Source organism: Carcharodon carcharias, chromosome 5 (assembly GCF_017639515.1).
Source record: "Carcharodon carcharias isolate sCarCar2 chromosome 5, sCarCar2.pri, whole genome shotgun sequence".
Taxonomy (NCBI): domain Eukaryota; kingdom Metazoa; phylum Chordata; class Chondrichthyes; order Lamniformes; family Lamnidae; genus Carcharodon; species Carcharodon carcharias.
In genome coordinates this window covers 18798316-18820536 of record NC_054471.1, presented here as the reverse complement: position 1 = coordinate 18820536, position 22221 = coordinate 18798316, and the positions used below count along the sequence as shown (strand labels likewise).

The window sequence follows — 22221 nt, the reverse complement described above, 5'->3', positions numbered from 1 at the left end:
GCAGGTGAATGAGAGCCCACTCACCATCGAAACAGCGTATTTCCCAGGAATGCATAAGTAATGTGGTGGGTTTGGGGTGGCACGGCGTGAAAAGCCAACATTTGTGGCCAGTGAGTGAAACATCATTTTACTGACCTGCTACCACACTTAGTACAAAACAGGGATGATTCTGTCCAATGAGTTAGATGAAGGAACCGAAGTCATGATAGCTAAATTTGCAGATGAGACAAAGGCAGGTAGGGAAGTATGTTGTGAAGAAGACATAAGGGGCAGAAATTTTTGCTCAGCAGGTGGGTGTGTGCCCGACCCGCTCGAGCGTTAAATGGCGCATGTTGACATTGGCCGAGCATGCCAACGTCAGTGCACAGTCATGTGATAGTTCAGCTGGTGGGCACGTGCCGGAGCTGGCAGCATGCCCGCCAATAATTAAAGCCTGTTAAGGCCATTAAGTAATTAATTATTTTTTTTGCTGCCCATCCAACCTAACGATTGGTGGGCAGGTGAAGAGGCCAAACGGCCTTCGCATTTTTTGGGAAACCTCATCCAAGGCAGGATGAGGTTTCCAAAAGCAAAATAAAAACTTTAAATGTTCATTGTCACATGAGCAGGACATGTTTCATTACATTTTTAGTTTTTTTTTCCTATCTCTTCATCTCTCTGAGGCAGCTCCGTGCCACAGGGAGATTATGCAGCACTCACTCGCATGCATGCGTGAAGTTCATGCTCGGCCCGCTCGCACTGACCCCTCCCCCACCCCGGCACAGGCAGCGCTTAGTGCTGCCGCTTGTGTTTCACACTGGGTGGGCCTTAATTCGGCTAACAGTATGAAATCGCAGTCTGGTGTTGATCACGGGTGATGGTGGCTTCCCGCCTGCCTCCGCCCAGCCCGCCTGCCAAAGGCAAAATTTTACCTAAGGAGTTTGCAGATGCATAAAGATAAGTTGAGTGAATGGGCAAAAATCTGGCAAATGGAGTATAATATGTGAAAATGTGAAGTTGTTCACTTTGGCAAGGAGAATAAAAAAGCAGAGTTTTACTTAAATGGAGAACAACTGCAGAATTCCAAGGTGCAGAGGGACCTAGGTGTTCTCATGCATGAGTCACAAAAAGTTAGTATGCAGACACAGCAAGTAATTAAAAAGGCTAATGGAATGCTATCCTTTATTACGAAAGGAGCTGAACATAAAAATATGGATGTTATGCTTCAGTTGCACAGGGCATTGGTGAGACCACATCTCAAATCCTGTGTTCTTCTTATTTATGGAAGGATGTAATTGCGTTGGAGGCAGTTCAGAGGAGGTTTACTAGATTGATACCAGGAATGAGCGGGTTGTCTTGTGAGAATAGGTTGGACAGGCTGGGCTTGTTTCCACTGGAGTTTAGGAGATTGAAGGGTGACTTGATTGATGTATATCTGATCCTGAACAATCTTGGCAAGTTCAACATGGAAAGGATGTTTCCTCTTGTGGGTGAGTCCAGAACTAGGGGGAACTGTTTTAAAATTAGGGGTCGCCCTTATCGGACAGAGATGAGGGGAATTTTTCTGTCAGAGGGTTGTGCGACTTTTGGATTCTTTGTCTCAGAAGGCGGTGGAGGCAGGTCACTGACTAGTTAAGGCAGAGGTAGGTAGATTTTTGTTAGGCAAGGGAATCAAAGATTATCGGGGATAGATGGGAATGTAGAACTCGAAATGCAAACAGATCAGCCATGATCTTATTGAATGGCAGAGCAGACCTGAGGGGCCAAATGGCGTATTCCTGCTCCTATTTCATATGTTCGTAAGATGTCACTAATCCAGATTACTGCAATATGTCTGCGACTCAGTAAATAAATTCTTTTTAAGTATGTTATTTCATATTAAACATTGTCAAGAATTGTGGTATCTTTGCACTAAAATAAGGCTACTTTATTCACATTTAGAGAAAACCGTGCTGCAAATTTCTAAATATGTATGCAAATTCTAAGTTTGCAAGACAGCGGTGAAAATCATTAATCAGAAATATTAAAACTTTATTAAATATATATGTGATAAATTATATCCTGTATGTGTATAGTTAAATAATTCATTGCATCTACCTGAACCAGTTTGAGATTCCAGGGTGGGTGGTTGACTAATCCTGCTATTTCCACCTGATTAGCTACAGCTGCCTGCAGTTCTGTGTAGGTGCTGCTATCCAACTGGATACCAGGGAACAGATCACTGATCAGGCTTAGGAAAAGGGGTTCATCTTCATCCACCTATTAAGTAAATGCAAATCAATTATAAATTGTCTATAGTTATGCTGCAAAACATTAGAATCTAGAAATTCTGGTGGTCCAATCAATACTGCGGCAGGACAGGAATTCCATCTGCCAGCTTTCTGAACTCATTTGAATTATCAGAGGATTGTAGGCTGTGCAAGTCCACTCCAAAGTCCCAGAGTTGCACTGCAGGATGGACTAAAAACCAAGCTGGAAAATGGAGTTGAAATAAAAGGAGCTGTGATTAGAATGAAGATCAGTTGTGGAATGGGATGGAGTGGGTGGCTATCTGGTAGAGCAACTATATAAACAATGATGGCAGGCAGAAATAAGTAAATGTCCATTTTTCTCAAAATAGACATTTATGTCCTACTGAGAGAATTGCTGAGAGAGAATAGTTTTTGAGGTCAAGAACAAGAAACAATCTAGTCATGGTTTTTATGTTGTGGAGAGAAATAACTATTGCAGTGAATGCCACTTCTACCATTTCTTGGACTCCTGTTTTAGTGTAGGAAGATGGTCAATGAACTAACCACAATTACATGCTCCCATGACTTCCTAGCAGTCTTTGTGTGTTGCAATCTTTCAAACATTACCCTTAGAGTGCCCTGTCTCATTCTCTAACCACTATCCTACATCCAACTCTGTTTCGCCTGCTATCCACATATGCATCTACCTTTGCAGTGTGGTATGCATGAACATGCCTGTCCAATTACAATACCTTACTTTCCCCCCTGTTATGCTCATCTTGTTGAAATTCTAAATTCATGTTTTCTCTTTTCTCTTCTCTCAGAAGTGGGTGACTTGTAACACCTGGAACTATCATGCAACAGGAACCTTTTGCTCTTCATTTGGCATAAACATTCGAAATCTTCAGGCAGCACATCACAAAATGCTGCTGAGAAGTAGAAGGGCCAGGAGCAGCTGCATATTTTCTGGGATATCTACATAGTAAATGGAAACTGCCTATTAATGGCAGTTTTTTTTTAGTCATTCATGGAATGTGAGGGTTGCTGGCTATATGCCATTCTTTATTGTCCATCCCTAATTACCCTTGAGAAGGTGGTGGTGAGCTGCCTTCTTGAACCACTGCAGTCCATGTTGTATAGGTACACGCACAGGGCTGTTAAGAAGGGAGTTCCAGGATTTTGCCCAGGCGACAGTGAAGGAACACTGATATATTTCCAAGTCAGGATGATGAGTGTCTTGGTTGTGGTGTTCCCATCTGTTTGCTGCACTTGTCAGCCCAAGCCTGCATATTGTCTAGGTCTTGCTGCAATTGAGCATGGACTGCTTCAGTATCTGAGGAAGTCACAAACTGTGCTGAACATTGCACAATCCTCAGCAAACATCCCCACTTCTGACCTTATGTTGGAAGGAAGGTCATTGATGAAACAGCTGAAGATGGTTGGGCCTCGGACACTATCCTGAGGAACTTCTGGAGTGATGTCCTGGAGCTGAGATGATTGACCTCTAACAACCACAGCCATCTTCCTTTGTGCTAGGTATGACTCCAACCAGTGCAGAGTTGTCCCCCTGATTCCCATTGATCCCATTTTTGCTAGGGTGCCTTGATGCCACACTTGGTCAAATGCTGCCTTGATGCCAAGGGCAGTCGCTCTCACTTTGCCTCTGGAGTTCAGCTCTTTTGTTGAGACTAATCTGACCTAAGAGGTTCAGAGGCATGTTGGGGGGCTTGAACAGTGGTGTTAATTGGTAATGCATACTTATGTACAAAATATAGCTCATTATGTGCTAACTCTATGCTTACTTCTACACAGGTCCCTGCATTCTATTAGACTGACTCAGGTCCCTTGTGATGAGATGCTTTACATCATACTGTGGGTGGTACTGTGCTCCAATCCCATATTAACCCTTGCTATGCCAAATACCCTTATACTACAAGCGGTACCTGGACACTTCGTCCCAAGGAGTAGTCATACCCTTAGGTCAAGTAGAGCTTTAGCATTGATCAGGGACATGTGGGTGTGACTGCGAATGAGGCAGGTATGGGGATCCAGGATGTAGTGATGGAGGAACCTTGGTCATTGACTTTAACCAGTAGGTATGCGTAATTGCTACCTGTCTGCATAAGAACAAGAGCTGCAGCTGCAAACTGACCAAAGCACTATTGTGTAGGAAGCCATTCAAATGGAGGAGTGAAAAGGAATGTGGTAATAATAAGGCACAGTATAGTTTAGGGGATAGATGCTAGTCTCTGCAGCTGCAACTGGTGTTCAGGAGGTTTTTTTTTAATTCATTTACGGGATGTGGGCATCGGTGGCTAGGCCAGCATTTAGTGCCCACAGTAGGTACACCCACAGTGCTATTAGGGAGGGAGTTCCATGGTTTTGACCCAGTGCCAGTGAAGGAACAGCAATATATTTGCAAGTCAGGATGGTGATTGACTTAGAGAGGAACTTCCAGGTGGTGGTGTTCCCATCTACCTGCTGCCCTCGTCCTTCTAGATGGTAGTGATTGTGGGTTTGGAAGGTGCTGTTTAAAGAGCCTTGATGAATTCTTGCAGTGTATCTTGCAGATGGTACACATTGCTGCTATGTGCATCAGTGATGGAAGGAGTGAATGTTCGTGGATGTGGTGCCAATCAAGCAGGCTGCTTTGTCCTGGATAGTGTCAAGCTTCTTGATTGTTGTGGGAGCTGCATTCATCCAGGCAAGTTGGGAGTATTCCATCACACTCCTGGCTTGTGCCTTGTAGATGGTGGACAGGCTTTGGGGAGTCAGAAGGTGAGTTACTCATCGCAGGATTCCTAGCCTCTGACATGTTCTTGTAGCCACAGTATTTATATGATCAGTCCAGTTCAGTTTCTGGTCAATGGTAACCCCCAGGACATTGATAGTGGGGTATTCAGGGATGGTATTGCCATTAAGCATAAAGGAGCAATGATTGGATTCTCTCTTGTTGGAGATGGTCATTGCCTGACATTTGTGGGGCTTGAATGTTGCTTGCCACTTGTCAGCCCAAGCCTGGATGTTGTCCAGGTCTTGCTGCATTTGGACATAGATTGTTTCAGTATCTGAGGAGTCGTGAATGGTGCTGAACATTGTGCAATCATCAGCAAATATCCCCACTTCTGACATGATGGAAGGTCATTGATGAAGCAGCTAAAGATGGTTGGGCCGAAGACACTACCCTGAGGAACTCCTGCAGTGATGTCCTGGAGCTGAGATGACTGACCTCCAACAATCACAACCATCTTCCTTTGTGACTCCAACCAGTGGAAAGTTTTCCCCCTGATTCCCATTGACTCCAGTTTTGCTAGGGCTCCTTGATGCCACCCTTGGCCAAATGCTGCCTTGATGTTAAGGGCAATCACTCTCACCTCAGCTCAGGAGTTCAGCTCTTTTGTCCATGTTTTAACCAAGGTTGTAATGAGGTCAGGAACTGAGTGGCTCTGATGGAACCCAAACTGGGCGTCAGTGAGCAGGTTATTGTTAAGCAAGTGCCACTTGATAGCACTGTTGATGACCCCTTCCATTACTTTACTGATGATGGAGAGTGGACTGATGGGGTGGTAATTGGCTGGTTTGGAAGATGGTTGTGGTTGTTGAGTCATCTCAGCTCCAGGACATCACTGCAGGAGTTCCTGAGCACAGTGTCCTTTGCCCAACCATCTCCAGCTGCTTAGTCAATGACCTTCCTTCCAACATAAGATCAGAAGTGGGGATATTCACTGATTGTGCAATGTTCAGCACCATTCACGACCCCTCAGATACTGAAACAATCTATGTCTAAATGCAGCAAGACCTGGACAATACCCAGGTTTGGGCTGACAGATAACATTTGCACCACACAAGTGTCAGGCAATGACCATTTCCAACAAGAGAGTGCCTAACCATTGCCCCTTGATGTTCAATGGCATTACCATCATTGAATCCCCCACTATCAACATCCTCGGGGTTACTATTAATCATAAACTGAACAGGACTAGCCATATAAACACTGGCTACAAGAACCTGTCAGAGGCTAGGAATTCTGTGATGAGTAACTCCCCTCCCGACTCCCCAAAACCTGTCCACTATCTACAAGGCACAAGCCAGGAGTGTGATGGTATCCTCTCCACTTGCCTGGATGAGTGCAGCTCCCACAACACTGAAGAAACTTGGCACCATCCAGGACAAAGCAACCTACTTGAATGGCACATTCACAAACATTCACTCCCTCTACCATCGACATACAATAGCAGCAGTGTGTACCATCTACAAGTTGCACTGCATGAATTCACCAAGGCTCCTTAGATAGCACCCTGCAAACCCACGACCACTACCACCTAGAAGGACAAGGGCAGAAGATGGATGGGAACACCACCACCTGGAAGTCACTCACCATCTTGACTTGGAAATATATCACCATGCTTTCACTGTCACTGGGTCAAAATCCTGGAACTCCCTCCCTAACAGCACTGTGGGTGCAACTATACCACATGGACTGCACAGTTCAAGAAGACAGCTCCCCACCACCTTCTCAAGGGCAACAAGAGATGGGCAATAAATGCTGGCCCAGCTAATGAAGCCCACATCCCAAAAAAAAGAACATAATGAGAGAATAATTAGCAATGCATGTGGGATCTTGAGCTTCGTAAGTTGAGGTATCGAGTACAAAAGCAGGTAATTTATGGTGAATCTTGATAAAAATCTAGGCCACAACTAGTGTGGGTTCAGTCTGGTCACCACATTTTGAAAAGATGTGAGGTCCCTGAGTGAGCCTGGAGGAGATTTACCAACATGGTTCCAGGGATGAGAGGTATTAACTGAAAGAAACTGGGGTTAGCTCCTTGGTGTAAAGGAGATTGAGGGGAGATTTGGGCATGAGATGTCAGGGAGATATGAGGAAAAACTTTGTTTATGCAGCGAGTGTTGCTGACCTTGAACCTGCTGTCTTCAAGGGTGATGGAAGTGGAAATGATGGAAGATTTCAAAAGGAAATTGGATGAGCACTTGAGGGAAATAAACATTCAGGGCTATTGGGACAGAGCACGGGAATGGGCACAGGAACATATGACTTAGGAGCAGGAGTAGGCCATTTGCCCCTCAAACCTGCTTTACCATTTGATAAGATCATGGCTTATCTGGTTGTGTTCTCAACTCCAACTTCCTGTCTGCCCCCCCCATAACCCTTGACTTCCTTGCCTATAAGCAATCTATCTAACTCAGCCTTGAATAAATTCAATGACCCAGCCTCCACTGCTTTCTGGGAATGAGAATTCTGCAAACTAACAACCCTCAGAGAAAAAGATTTTCTCATCTCCATCTTAAAAGGGAGATTTCTTATTCTTAAACTGCATCCCCGGTTCTAGTCTCTCCCACATGAGGAAACATCCATGTAGTATCCACCCTATCAGGTCCACTCTGGCTTATATGCTTCAATAAGATCACCTCTTACTCTTCTGAACCCCAATGGGTATAGGCCCAAACTGTTCAACTTTTCTTCAAAAGATAAGCCCCTCATCCCAGGAATGAGTAGAGTGAACTTTCTCTGAACTGCTTCTAACACAGTTATATTCTTTTTCAAATAAGGACACCAAAACTGTACAGAATTCCAGATATGGTCTCACGACGATCCACTAAAGCTTCTTTACTTTCATATTCCATTCCCTTCGCAATAAACGCAAATATTCCATTTGTCTTCCTAATCACTTCTTGTCCCTGCATAATAACTTTTTGTGATTCATGTAGCAGGGGATACCCAGATCCTTCTGTAGTACCAAGTTCTGCAATCTCTCTCCATTTAAATATTATACTGCGTTCCTATTCATAGAATCAAAGAAAGTTTACGGCACTGAAAGAGGCCAATTAGCCCATCATGTCTGCACTGGCTGAAAAACGAGCCATCCAGCCTAATCACACTTTCCAGCATTTGGTCCGTAGCTCTGCATGTTATGGAACTTGAGGTGCACATCCAGATACCTTTTTAAATGAGTTGAGGGTTGCTGCTTCTACTGCCTTCTCAGGCAGTGAGTTCCAGACCCCAACAATCCTCTGGGTGAAAAAGATTTTTTTCTTCACCCCTCTAATCTTTCTACCAATCACTTTAAATCTATCCCCTGAATCACTGACCTCTCTGCTAAAGTGAATAGGGTCCTTCCATCCACTCTATCCAGGCCTCTTATAATCTCAATCAAATTTCACCTCAACCTCCTTTTCCAAGGAGAACAGCCCCAGTCTATTCGATCTCTCCTCGTGGCTATTCTTCCTGCCAAGGTGGACAAGTTCACATTTTTGCACATTGTACTCCATCTGCCAAATTCTAATTAGCCTGCTATAACATCCTTAATACTTTAATTCTAGCACTTAACCTTATGACAGATGTTAGGATAACTGGCTTATAGTTTCCTGCTTTTTGCCTCCCTCCTTTTTTGAATAAAGGTGTTACATTTGCTATTTTCCAATCTGCTGGGTCTCTTCCAGAATCTAAAGAAATTTGGGAGATTATAACTAATGCATCTACTATTTTTCAGCCACTTCTTTTAAGACCCTAGGATGCAGGCCATCAGATCCTGGGGTTCGTCAGCCTTTAAGGCTAATAATTTGCCCAGTACCATTTCCCTGGTGTTGATGATTGTTTTAAGTTCAGCCCTCCCTTTCACCTTATGATTTTCAAGTATCTTTGGGAAGTTTTTCTAAATCTCCTACAATGAAGACAGATACAAAATACCTGTTTAATGCTTCCACCATTTCCTTTTATTTCTATTCTTAATTCCCTAGGCTTACTCTCTAGAGGACCAACACTAGCTTTAGTTACTCTTCCTTTTTAAATACCTGTAGAAGCTCTTACTATATGTTTTTATATTTTGAGCTAGCTTTCTCTCATACTCTAATTTCTGCCTCTTTTTTAAAGTCTGTCTTTGCTGGCTCTTAAATTTAGTCCAGTCGTCTGACTTACATTATACAATTCTGCAAAGGTTAGTGGTATCTTTCAATTTGATACTGTCCTTAAAAAGAGCCTTTCTTTCTCACTCAGGATCTTTGCTGAGAGTTATTAAACATCTTAAAAGTTTGCCACTGCATCTCTACTGTTCTACCTATAATCCAGTTTCAGAGTTTGCTTTAGCCAACTCTGTCTCCATATCCGTGTAATTACCTTTACTTAGGTTTAAAACACTAGACCTTGATCCACATTTCTCACCTTCAAAGAATGTGAAATTCTAACATATTTTGATCGCTGTCACCTAGAGGCTCTTTTAATATGAGGTAATTGATTAATCCTGTCTCATTGCATATTACCAGCTCTAGAATAGCCTGTACCTTGGTTGGCTCTAGAACAAACTATTCCAAGAAGTTATCCTGAGTACATTCTATTAACTCATTTTCCAGACTACCTTTGCTAATCTGATTCTTCCAATCTATATGAAGACTAAAGTCACCCATGATTACCACAGTTCCTTTCTTACACATCCTATTAATTTCTTCCTGTGCAGTCTGCCCTACATTGTGACTATTGTTAGGGGGCTTATGGACTACTCCCACAAGTGACCTCTTACCTTCCCTGTTTCTTATCTCTTGGGAAGGGGACTGACTGGATTTCTTGACAGAGGACCAGCATGACTTGATGGGTTGAATGAATTCCTTCTGTGCCATGACTTTATGATATATAGGGTAGAATTTTCACCCCCACATGGAGGCTAGTACAGAGGCAGGCAGGCATGAAAATTAACACTACTGGGTGTTGTACTGGTTTCCCATCACCATTCTAACTGCTAGGAATTTTGCTTAGAGCGGGGAAAGTTGGGTTCTGGCAACCCATTTGATTCAAATCATTGCCAAATTGCTCTTATTAACGTGCTTGTTGTCAGCTCATCAAAGGCCAGTTTGGAATTTTTATGAGTCTGCATGGGTTACACTATGGATCAGTACCAGTCCAACTGGAATACTGTGGGGAGTCAGGCATGGCTGAGCCATTCATTGGTGTGAATTCATTAAAGAGTGCACAGCTGAGATCCGCATCCAGTCCTTCACAGAAAGGCACCATTGGGTGAGCAGAGTTAGTGGAGCAAGTGATCTATGCATGCATGGGCAGTGGAGGAGGTTGAGATCCTCCAGGGATTATATTTCCATAAGTGATGGGTACGGGGGAGAGGGGAGCTTCAGTAAGTTTTGAGTGTAGCTGACCACAGCAAGACAACAGATGGGCATGGGTTTAAGATACATGGAATTAGGGTCCAGTAGTGACCCTGAACATATCGTCAGTATCAAATGTACAACCGAAGAAGATGGGACCTGGATATGCAAAAGAATCAGTGCTGCAGTAGAGTGCACCTAATTAGGCAGATTGGAGCTGAGATTTTTGCCCTCATTGCCACATCATAACAAATCCAAGCGATGCATACTTGAACGAAATAGCTGGTTTAGCCATTCACTGCTCGATCTGGCTGGACCACATAAAGCAATATTGGGTCATCCTGGAATGCAAAGGCAACCTTCTTTTATAACAGCAAAATACTGTGGATGCTGGAAATCTGAAATAAAAACTCAAAATGCTGGAAAAACTCAGCAGGTCCGACAGCAACTAGAGAGAGAAACAGAGTTAATGTTTCAAATCCAATATGATCAAAGAGAAGTCATATTGGGTTCGAAATGTTAACTCTCTTTCTCTCTCTCCACAGATGCTGCCAGGCCTTCTGAGATCTTCCAGCTATTTTCTGTTTTTACATCAGCTTCTTTTCTTTGTTGCAAATTGTCTTCTTAGATCCCTCTTCTCTTTCTTTTCCACACTCACCTCCAGCAATGTGTGGGGAGCGAATGGATGTTGTAAGTAAAATTGAGATCTTTCTGTCAGCTACCTCTGCTGCTTCTATGCCTTCCACTTGCCCACCAGGCCATACTTAATGGGCAGAACTTTTGCCTTGTCAGGCGGGCACAGCGGGGGCTTTGGGAAGCCAACCACTGCCCGTGACTGGGGCCAGACCGAGATTTCACGCAGGCAGGCTAATTGAGGCCTGTCCAGCGTGAAACACAAGCGGCAGCACTCAGAGCTGCCTGTGCGGTCAGGGGAGGAGGGTAAGCGGGGAACTTCACGCACGCGCATGAACGAGCGCTTGAAAATGTCCCTGAGGCACAGAGCTGTCTCAGGGAGATGAAGAGTTTTAAAAATTACAAATAAAGATTCTAAAACTGACAGAGTCACAAGAGGGGACATGTTATAAATAAAATTTAAAAGATTTTATTTTTACTTGATGTTAGAAACCTCAACCCGCCCGTGGATACATAGGCTGGTTAGCAAAAAATCTACGTTAATTATCTTTTTAATGGCCTGAAGAGGCCTTTTAATTGTCGGCGGGCACGCTGCCAATTCCCGGCCGCACCCGCTGACCGAAATATTTTGCGTCATTTTACGCTCAAGCGGGTTGGGCACGCGCTTGCCCACCGAGGTAAAAATTCTGCCCAATCTAAAATTTCCCCCACTTCCTTGCCCTGAACTGACATTTTTTATCTAGTTTCTCTCCTATTTCATCTTGTACTGATCTTGTCCAAGACCCATTTCCCACTCCCTTGGTTATTCTCACTAAACTGCAGACCACCTAATATCCCCTCCTGGTCTCCATGTTAGCCAATATTGTTTACAGTTCTGTCTCTTCAGGTATTGTCCCTACTTCCTTAAAATCTACCATTTTTAACCATCTGCTCAAAAAAAACCCCATTGCACCACCATCCTTGCAAACTACCACACCATCTCCAATTTCTTTTCCCCTCCAAAGTCCTTGAGTGTGTTGTCACTTTCAAAATCTGTGCCCATATTTCCCAGGACTCCATGTCTGAATCCCTGTAATCAGAATTCAACCCACAGTACCAGGGCTACTCCAATGAAAGTCACAAATGAGATCTCATGGGACTGTGACAAAGGTATACCATTGAGCCTCACCCTTTTCAATCTATCCACAGCCTTTGACATGATTGATCACACAATTCTTCTCCAATGCTTTTTCATTGTCATCTAGCTGGGTTGGTGTGTTCTTGCCTGGGCTCATTCTTATCTGCTAATTATAGCTAGGGTATCAATTAGAATGGATTCTCTCTCTGTTCCCACATTGTTTGTCTGTTTTCCGCCAATGATGAATCCATGACCCCCTCCCATCTCTTAGCTGCAGGCTGCCCTTTGGTAACATCATCTGAAAATACAGCGTGGTGTGACATCCAGTTCTACATCAGCATCGCTTCTCTCTTCATTAGGATGGAAAGTGAAGTAATCTGATCAGAAACTAGTGTCCTAAATCTAAACAAAGGGAACTACAAAGTCACGAGGCATGAGTTGGCTAAGATACATTGGGGAAATTCATTATGCTTGTCTCCAGGGAGCAGACTCAGAGGGAGGAGCACTGGAGCGGTGACCTTGGGGCAGAGAGTAACTGAAGCCAAAACTGAAAAAGTGACATCGCAGGAAAGCTGTGACCTGATTGGTTGGTAGGAAATCTGCACCAAATTTGAAACAAAAAACACTGCAAAGCTAATTAATAAATTAATTATCTAAGCCGAGAAGGCTAGGCAGGTGTTGTGCTGTAGCTGTATGATGTGGGAGCTGGCAGATCCCATTGCGAGCCACCGTGACCACAACTGCAGCAAGTGTTGGTTGCTGGAGGAACTCCGGCTCAGAATTGATGAACTGGAGTCCGAGCTCTGGACGCGGCGGCACATCCGGAAGCAGGAGAGTTACCTGGACGCTTTGTTTCAGGAGGCGGTCCCATCCGGTAGATTAAGTACCTCAAGTCCGGTCAGTGGTCAGGGTCAGCAGGGTGTGACTGCAAGTGAGGCAGGTAGAGGGATCCTGTGTTCAGGAACAGAGGAGCCTCAGCTCTTGACCTTGTCCAACAGGGATGAGATACTTGCTCCCTGTGTGGATGAGGAACAGGGCTGTAGGGAGGATGAGCCAGCTGACCACGGCACTGTGGCACAGGAGGCCATTCAAGAGGGGGGAGCAAAAAGACAAGTGGTAGTTGTAGGGGATTCTATAATTAGGGGAATTGATATCATCCTTTGAAAGCAGGACCGAGAGTCCCACATGTTATGTTGCCTGCCTGGTGCCAGGGTGAGGGACATCTCTGACCGGCTTGAAAGGATATGGGAGGGGGAGGATCCAGTTGTTGTGGTACAAATAACACAGGTAAGACTAGGAAAGAGGACCTCTTTGGGGATTATCAAGAACTAGGAACTAAGTTAAAGAACAGGTCCTCAAGGGTTATAATCTCCGGATTACTACCTGAGTCACGTGCAAATTGGCATAGGGACGCGAGAATAAGGGAAGTAAACACGTGGCTAAAGGAGTGGTGCGGGAAAGAGGGGTTCCATTTTGTGGGGCACTGGCATCAGTATTGGAACAGGAGGGATCTGTACCTGAACCAATCTGGGACCAATGTTCTAGCAAAAAGGGTAAATAGTGTGGTCAACAAGACTTTAAACTAGAAAGTGGGGGGGGGGGAAGGGAAGGGTAAAATTCCAAGAAGTATGACTAATGGGGAACAAAGCAGCAGGTTAGCATGTGAGGGAGTGGATTCAACTTCATGGAAAATTATGAAAAAATTGAAAAGAAAGGAGAGCCCAGGAGAGGTTATTAAAGTCTTCAGAACACAAAATAGGACAGTGTTTGGAAAGGGCTAGGAATCTAACTTCAAGCACATCAGATAAAGGGATGACAATGAGAAAGGGGATGGGAAATACAGGACTGAAGATGTTGTATCTGAATGCACGCAGTACATGAAATAAGGTAAATGAGCTTGTGGTGCAGATTGAAATTGGCAAATATGATGTGGTGGGCATCACAGAGACATGGCTGCAAGGGGATCAGAACTGGGAGCTAAATATCCAAGGATATATATCCTATCAAAGATAGGCAGGTTGGCAGAGGGGGTGTGGTTGCTTTGTTAGTAAGAAATGAAATTAAATCGATAGCCAGAAATGACGTAGGGTCAGATGATGTAGAATCTGTGTGGGTAGAGTTGAGGAACCGCAAAGGTAAAAAAAACCATAATGGGAGTTACGTACAGGCCTCCAAACAATAGTCAGGAAGTGGGGCACAAGATACACCAGGAGATAGAAAAGGCATGTAAGAAAGGCAAGGTTACAGTGATGATGGGGGATTTCAATATGCAGGTAGACTGGGAAAATCAGGTTGGTAGTGGATCCCAAGAAAAGGAATTTGTGGAATGTCTACGAAGCTTTTTGGAGCAGCTTGTGGTGGAGCACACTAGGGAACAGGCAATTCTAGATTTAGTGATGGTGGGGTAGGGGGGGTGGGGGTGGGGGGGTGGAGGGTGGGTGGGGGGGGGTGGTGGTGGGGGGGGGTGGGGGGGCGCGCAGAGGTGAGTATGGTGGCCATTACCAAGGAGAAGGTGCTAGGAAAACCGAAAGGTCTGAAGGTGGATAAACCACCCAGATCAGATGGATTACACCCCAGAGTACTGAAGGAGTTAGCTGAAGAGATAGTGAAGGCGTTAGTGGTGATCTTTCAGGAATTACTGGAGTCAGGTAGGGTCCCAGTGGCCTGGAAAATCGTTAATGTAACCCCCCGTTTAAGAAGTGTGTGAGGCAAAAGACAGGAAATTACAGGCCGATTAACCTGACCTCGGTCATTGGTAAGATTTTAGAGTCCATTATTAAGGATGTGATTTCAGAATACTTGGAAGTGCATGGTAAAATAGGGCAAAGTCAGCATGATTTCATCAAGGGGAGGTCATGCCTGAGAAATCTGTTAGAATTCTTTGAGGAGGTAACGAGTAGGTTAGACAAAGGAGAGCCAATGGATGTTATCTACTTGGACTTCCAGAAGGCCTTTGACAGGGTGCCGCACAGGAGGCTGCTCAGTAAGATAAGATCCCATGGTGTTAGAGGCAAGATACTAGCATGGATAGAAGATTGGCTGTCTGGCAGGAGGCAGAGAGTGGGGATAAGGGGGTCCTTCTCAGGATTCTCAGTTTGCAGATGATACAAAGATAGTTGGAGGGAAAAGTAGTATTGAGGAGGTGGCGAGGCTGCAGAAGGATTTGGACAGGTTAGGAGAATGGGCAAAGAAGTGGCAGATGGAACACAATGTGCGGAAGTGTGAGGTCATGCACTTTGGTAGGAAGAATAGAGGCATAGACTATTTTCTAAATAGGGAGAGAATTCAGAAATCTGGAGTGCAAAGGGACTTGGGAGTCCTAGTCCAGGATTCTCTTAAGGTTAACTTGCAGATTGTGTCAGTGGTTAGGAAGGCAAATGCGATGTTGGCATTTATTTTGAGAGGACTAGAATATAGAAGCAGGGATGTGCTGCTGAGGCTTTATAAGGCTGTGGTCAGACCACATTTGGAATATTGTGAGCAATTTTGGGCCCCGTATCTCAGGAAGGATGTTCTGGCCCTGGAGAGGGTCCAGAGGAGGTTCACGAGAACGATCCCAGGAATGAAAGGCTTAACATATGAGGAACGTTTGAGGACTCTGGGTCTATACTCAATGGAGTTTAGAAGGATGAGGGGAGATCTGATTGAAACTTACAGAATACTGAAAGGCCTGGATAGAGTGGACGTGTAGAAGATGTTTCCATTAGTAGGAGAGACTAGGACCTGAAGGCACAGCCTCAGAGTAAAGGGAAGTCCTTTTTAGAACAGAGATGAGGAGAAACTTCTTTAGCCAGAGTGGTGTATCTGTGGAATTCATTGCCACAGAAGGCTGTGGAGGCCAGGTTATTGAGTGTATTTAAAACCGAGACAGATAGGTTCTTAATTGGTAAGGGGATCAAAGGTTACAGGGAGAAGGTGGGAGAATGGGGTTGAGAAACTAATCAGCCATAATTGAATGGCAGGGCAGACTCAATGGGCCAAGTGGCCTAATTTCCGCTCCTATGTCTTATGGTCTAAAGGCATGAGGGTGGTTAGGCATTGCCTGATATTTAAGGAATGAATATATGCAATGCAACAGTTATACGTTTCTTTCCAGTACAAAAACACAACTGGAAAAGCAGCCCAACGTTGGCTAACAAAAGAAATTATGGATAGCATTAGATCCAAAGAGGAGTCATATAAAATTGCTAGAAAAAGTAACAAGTCATAGCAGCAGTTTAGAATTCAGCACATTCCTTTCCAGTACAAAAACACAACTGGAAAAGCAGCCCAACGTTGGCTAACAAAAGAAATTACGGATAGCATTAGATCCAAAGAGGAGTCATATAAAATTGCTAGAAAAAGTAGCAAGTCATAGCAGCAGTTTAGAATTCAGCAAAGGGGGCAGAATTTTACCCTTGACGGAGCTGCTCTGCAAGGGCGGGCGGAGGTCGTCATGAAGCTGACCGTCGCCCATGATTGGCAGCACACCATGATCTTATGCGGGCAGGCCAATTAAGGCCCACCCCACCTGAGATGTGGCCTTTGAACGAGCATGAAGGGTGGGCGGGTGCTTAATGTCCACCGGGTCCAATGGTAACCTGGCGACCGATTCAAATCCAGCTTCGGCAGCCCCTCAAAGGCTGCCACAAAAAGACATGTAAGTTGTGTACATGGATGCTGCAGCGGGTGGACACAGCAGGTCCATGGCAATCAGCCCCGTGTTTTTCAGATGAGTGCCTTGCTGCCCTCCTGGAGGAGGTGGCAGCCAGTAGAGAAACACTTGTCCCCAGGGACGGGAGGAGGAGGCCCCCACACCTCACCAAAACGGCCTGGGAGGAGGTGGCATTTAGGGTCAGCAGCCATGACGTGGTGAGGTGCTCATGAGTCCAGTGCCGGAAGCGCTTTAATGATCTCCTGTGATCAGGAAGTGTGAGCACTGTGTTGGCATGGGTCACTTTACAGAACAGTTAAGAGCTGCCCCCCACCCCCCCATGGACCTCAGAGGTGTTACAGTGTGACTGGAAATGTCAATGAGGTAGGGGGTGCCAATGAGCCAAGGGGGTGAGCTCTGGCTGCTTGGGCTGAGGGCCTTGTGACTCCAGGGTCACGAATGTGCTGAGCCCTGTGAGGTTTTCATCAGGTGGGATTGGCCAGGCTGCAATGATGCTGCAGGTAGAGAGTGGACTAACCAATGCTCCTCTAGCCTTCCAGGAGAAAACATCCCATAACAATGCAGAGAGGTTGTGGACTTGTAGAGGATCCTCTACACCTCCTCATCCTCAGTAGATATGAGCAGCAGCCCTGGAACCAGAGAGGTGCCATGCACCTTGGCCAAGCAGCCGTGGTGAGGTTGGGGTGCCAGCGGGAGGTAAGACTTCAGTGCACCAAGGTGAGAATGTGGCTTTTTGCAACCATTGCAGTGTAGCCTGTATATTGATGTGAGCCTTGAACCTGGAATGCCCATTGATAATGGAAAGACGAGGGCACCATGATGCATATCTCTGTCTCATCAGGATGCCAGGCATGCACACTGACAGTCTAATGAGTTAAACTAATGACATGTCCTTCTCCTTTTCAGGCTCTTCAGCAACCTCTTGTTGTGAGGATACTGAAGGCCCAGTCCTGGCCCCTGAGGATCAGCATACTGAGCACTCACCAGCATCACACCCTCTCTGAAAAGCAGGCACTAGTGCAGATACCAGCACCCTGATGGGCATAAGATCGCTATTTAGAATCTCGGTGCACATTGGTGAGGGCACTTCACACTCGCTTGAGGCACAGGCAGAGGCAGTGAGTGCCCAGGCTGCCGGCAGTTGGAAGACTGCTGGAGACCAGGACAATGCTCAGTTGATGGCTGATGATAGACCTCTGGAGTCATCCCTGAGGCAGCAGCTTCTGGATGTCCAGCAGGGTGTGCGGGAGGATCTGGCGGAGATACATGAGGGAATGCATGCCATGGTGTCCGTTGTGGAGGAGCACATTTGGAGCATAAGCACTGTGTTGACCCTCATGGCTGAGCACACTGCCTCCTCCATTGAGAGAGTGGCGACTCTCATGGAGAGGCTCCTCCCGGGACTCAATCGGGGTCCCTGGGGATGCGTTCGGACCTGCAAGCCCTCACACCGGCAATGACCTCAGGTGGTCAGTGTCAGTGTGGGAGATGGATTGGGCACCCAGTATCCCAGCTAGGTGCCCGTCCATCAATGGTGAGTAGGGAGGCCCAGAGCAACCTGACATTGGCATTAGCATGCTCCTCCTCAGACTTACTACTGGTCTCATAATCTGTTGCCTGTACAGCTGCGTCAAGATCTTCTTCTTCCACTGCAATCCCCCTTGTGCCAGTGCCAGATTGTGGAGAGAGCAGCATGCAACCACTGTCAGTGACACATGCTCTGGGGGGTTGGGGGGGTGGTTCCAGGCATCAGAAGCGCATCTTGAGAAGACCGATGGTTTTCTCTACCACCGCCCTTGTGGAGGCATGGCTCCTGTTGTACCGCTGTTCAGCCTCTGTTCTTGGGTGGCAGAGAGGTGTCATGAGCTACCTTTTGAGCGGATAGCCCTTGTCACCCAGCAGCCATTCATACAGCTGGGGTGGAGCACTGAAAAGCCTCGGGATCTGGGGGTGTCTCAGGATGTAAGCATCATGGGAGCTGCCAGGGTACCTTTCACAGACTTGCAGAACCTGCATCCTGTGGTCACACACTATCTGCACGTTCATGGAGTGGAATCCCTTGCTGTTGACGAAGGCACCCGGCTGACCCGCAGGCGCCTTGATGGCCTCATGTGTGTAGTCAATTGCACACTGGATAAGGGGGAAGCCAGCAATCGCTGCAAAGCTTCTGGCTCGCTGTGCCTGGCTGGCTTCGTCCGTATGGTAATGAATGAAAGTCAATGCACACTTGAGCAGAGCTTCTGTCACCAGTTTGATGCAACTGTGGATGGCTGATTGGGAGACTCCACAAAGATCTCCCACTGAGCCCTGGAAAGAGCCAGAGGCATAGAAGGTGAGGGCCACTGTGGCCTTCAGCACCACTGGCATGGAGTGTCCACCCACACAGTCAGAGCAGATCTCAGGGCCGATCCTCTGACAGATGGAGATCACTGTCTCCCTTGAGAGATGGAGCCTCCTTCGGCAATGCATCTCAGACATATTGAGGTAGTTGCATTGCGCCTGGCAGCAGGATAGACCCTGGCAGCAGGATAGTGGCGTCTTCTGCAGCCCATTCTGCCTTGGCTTTCCTGTTGGCCCTGTGCACTTGTGCCTGCGCCTCTCCTCCCACAGGTTGTTCCCCTGGAAGCTGAATAGGAGCATCTGGCCTCCAGCAGAGACCACAACCCCCATTACCAGGGTAAGGGATGGCTGTATGATACCTGGAAGACCCCATGCAGTATGAATCCTCCAGGAGCCTGGAAGACAACACTGAGTCCTGAACTGAATGCAGCTCTGAAGTGAAATGAAGCTGTCCTGTTCACAGAAGCAAGCAGCAGCAAATGACATCCAAAACTACTCTCTATTCACTTTGTGAAGCCCACTGACCCCTCCTATCCCATCCCTGGATAAGGTTTTGCAAATTGTGGCCTGTCCACCTGATGTTTTGCCCGTGCGACAGCCTGAAAATCACATGGGCTACGTAAACTCGGAGACAATTGGCATCTCAAGGGCCTTAACTGGCCAATTGATTAATGGCAGGCGTGCCTCAGTCTTCATCACATGCCCACACAAAATATTACAAGAGTGTGCATTGACGTTGGGATGCTCATCCGACATCAAGGCACTTTATTTCATGCACAGGAGTGTTGGGTGTGGGCCCACACACCAAGGATAAAATTCTGCCCCAAGAGATTGATTAAGAAGGGAAAAATAGATTATGAGAATGAACTTGCAAGAAACATAAAAGCAGACTGTAAAAGCTTCTATAAGTATGTAAAAAGAAAAAGATTAGTGAAGACAAATGTAAGTCCCTTAGTCCAAAATGGAGAATTTATAAGAGAGAATAAGGAAATTAAAGAGCAATTAAACAAGTACTTCAATTCTGTCTTCATGGAGGAAGGCACAATAAACTTCCCAGACATGCTGGGAACCAAGGGTCTATTGAGAGGGATGAATTGAAGGAAGTTAGTATTACTAAAACAATAGTGCTGCGGAAATTAATGGGACTGAAAGCTGATAAATCCCCTGGGATAATATAAAACCCAGGGTACTAAAGGAGGTAGCCATGGAAATAGTGGATGCATTGGTTATCATCTTCCTGAATTTTGTAGATTCTGGAACAGTCCCGGCAGATTGGAGGGTGGCAAGTGTAACCCCACTATTTAAAATAGGACGGAGGGAGAAAATGGAATTACTGACCAGTTAGCCTAATGTCAGTAGTGGGGAAAATGCTTGAGTCTATTCTTAAGGATGTGGTAAAGGACACTTAGAAAATATCAATGGGATTAGACAAAGTCAACATGGATTTATGTAAGGGAAATCATGTTTGACAAACCTAGTGGCGTTTTTGAGGACATAATTAGCAGAATAGATAAGAGGGGACCAGTGGATGTGGTGTATTTAGATTTTCAGAAAGCTTTTGAGAAAGTCTTACTTAAGAGGTTAGTGTGCAAAATTAAAGCACATTGTTTGTTTTAAAATTCATTCAAGGGATGCGGCTTCACTGGCTAGGCCAGCATTTATTGCCCATCTCTAACTGCCCTTGAGAATGTGGTGGTGAGTTGCCTTCTTGAACTGCTGCAGTCCATGTGGTGTAGGTACACTCAGTGTTGATAGGAAGGGAGTTCCAGGATTTTGACTCAGTGACAGTGAAGAAATGGCAATATATTTCCAAGTCAGGATGGTGAGTGGCTTGGAAGGAAAACTCCAGGTGGTGGTGTTCCCATGTATCTGCTGCCCTTGTCCTTCTAGGTGGTAGTTATCATGGGTTTGGAAGATGATGTCTCAGGAGCTTTGGTGAGTTTTGGGCGTAATTTATTGGCATGGATTGAGAGTTGGTTAGCAGACAGGAAACAGAGAAGAGGAATAAGTGGTTCTTTTTTGGAGTGGCAGGAAGTGACTAGTGAGGTATCATAGGTATCAGTGCTTAGACCCCACCTATTCACAACATATATCAATGATTTAGATGAGGGAACCAAATGTAATATTTCCAAGTTTACCGATGACATGAAACTTGGTGAGAATGTGTGATGAGGGGAATGTTAAGAGGCTTCAAAGCGATTTAGATATGTTGAGTAAGTGGGCAAATACATGGCAGATGCAGTGTAATATGGATAAATGTGAAGTTATGCACTTCAGTAGGAAAAACAGAATGGCAGAGCATTATTTAAGTGGCGATAGATTGGGAAATGTTGATGTACGAAGAGACGTGTGTTATGAAACTATCATATTTTTCATAACAATATTGTGGAATATTGTAAGGTAGATTTAATTAAATTTGAGGGAGATGGACTGCAAGGTTGAAATTATCAGAAGAGTCAGGTGTAAAAAGTGCATTTGAAATGCTAATGAGTGAGCTAGAGTATAAGAGTCAGTAGCTAAGGTGTGAATGAAATTTGTATTTTATAATAAGCGGGGAGTTGTTTGTTTTCAAAGGGGTGGTAGGATGTTTAAAACTAACAAGATAAATAGGGCAAGGTTGTTATGTTTATTTTTCCAAACATGAAAGATTTTTATATTATGGGAAAAGTAAATTTCCAAAGATATGTAGAACAATGGTACTTTACACATTAAAGAAAGAGAAACATATATAAAGAAGGATGGAAGGCTATGTTGGAGTGGCCATGTAAAATCATTAAAGGTACACCATGGAAAACAGATTTGAGAAAAGCCTCTAGCCACTCTCTGAAGTAGTGCTGCTCCAGTAACTAAAGTTGTTAAAAGCCTTTGGAATTCCACTGTTGAGTGGGTGCTGTGGTAGCCTTGTTGGATTGCTTGTTGAAATTTAAAATTTATTTTGGACTTTTGCATTAAAGGGGGTGTGTAGTCGGGAGTCAGGTTGATTAGGAATTTTGGGATTTGTCATAATAAGTAACTGTAATCATATGTATGTGTTTGAATTATTTTCTTTTGTTAATAAATGTTTTAATTTTAAAAATCACTAAAGGTGTTAGTGGACTCATTACTTCTGAATTCAGTGCACAGACCTTCTCGTAATAGAGACAGATTGCAAAACCATT

The 22221-nt window shown here is 45.1% G+C and overlaps 1 protein-coding gene across 1 annotated transcript in view; it reads right to left on the bottom strand.

Annotated features, from left to right (window-relative positions):
* The window catches only part of LOC121278118 (dynein heavy chain 8, axonemal-like), a 2067071-nt gene that overhangs the window by 639787 nt on the left and 1405063 nt on the right, over positions 1-22221 (bottom strand). The window contains 1 exon segment of the mRNA XM_041188205.1: positions 2077-2238. Coding sequence (XP_041044139.1) covers positions 2077-2238 — 162 coding nt within the window.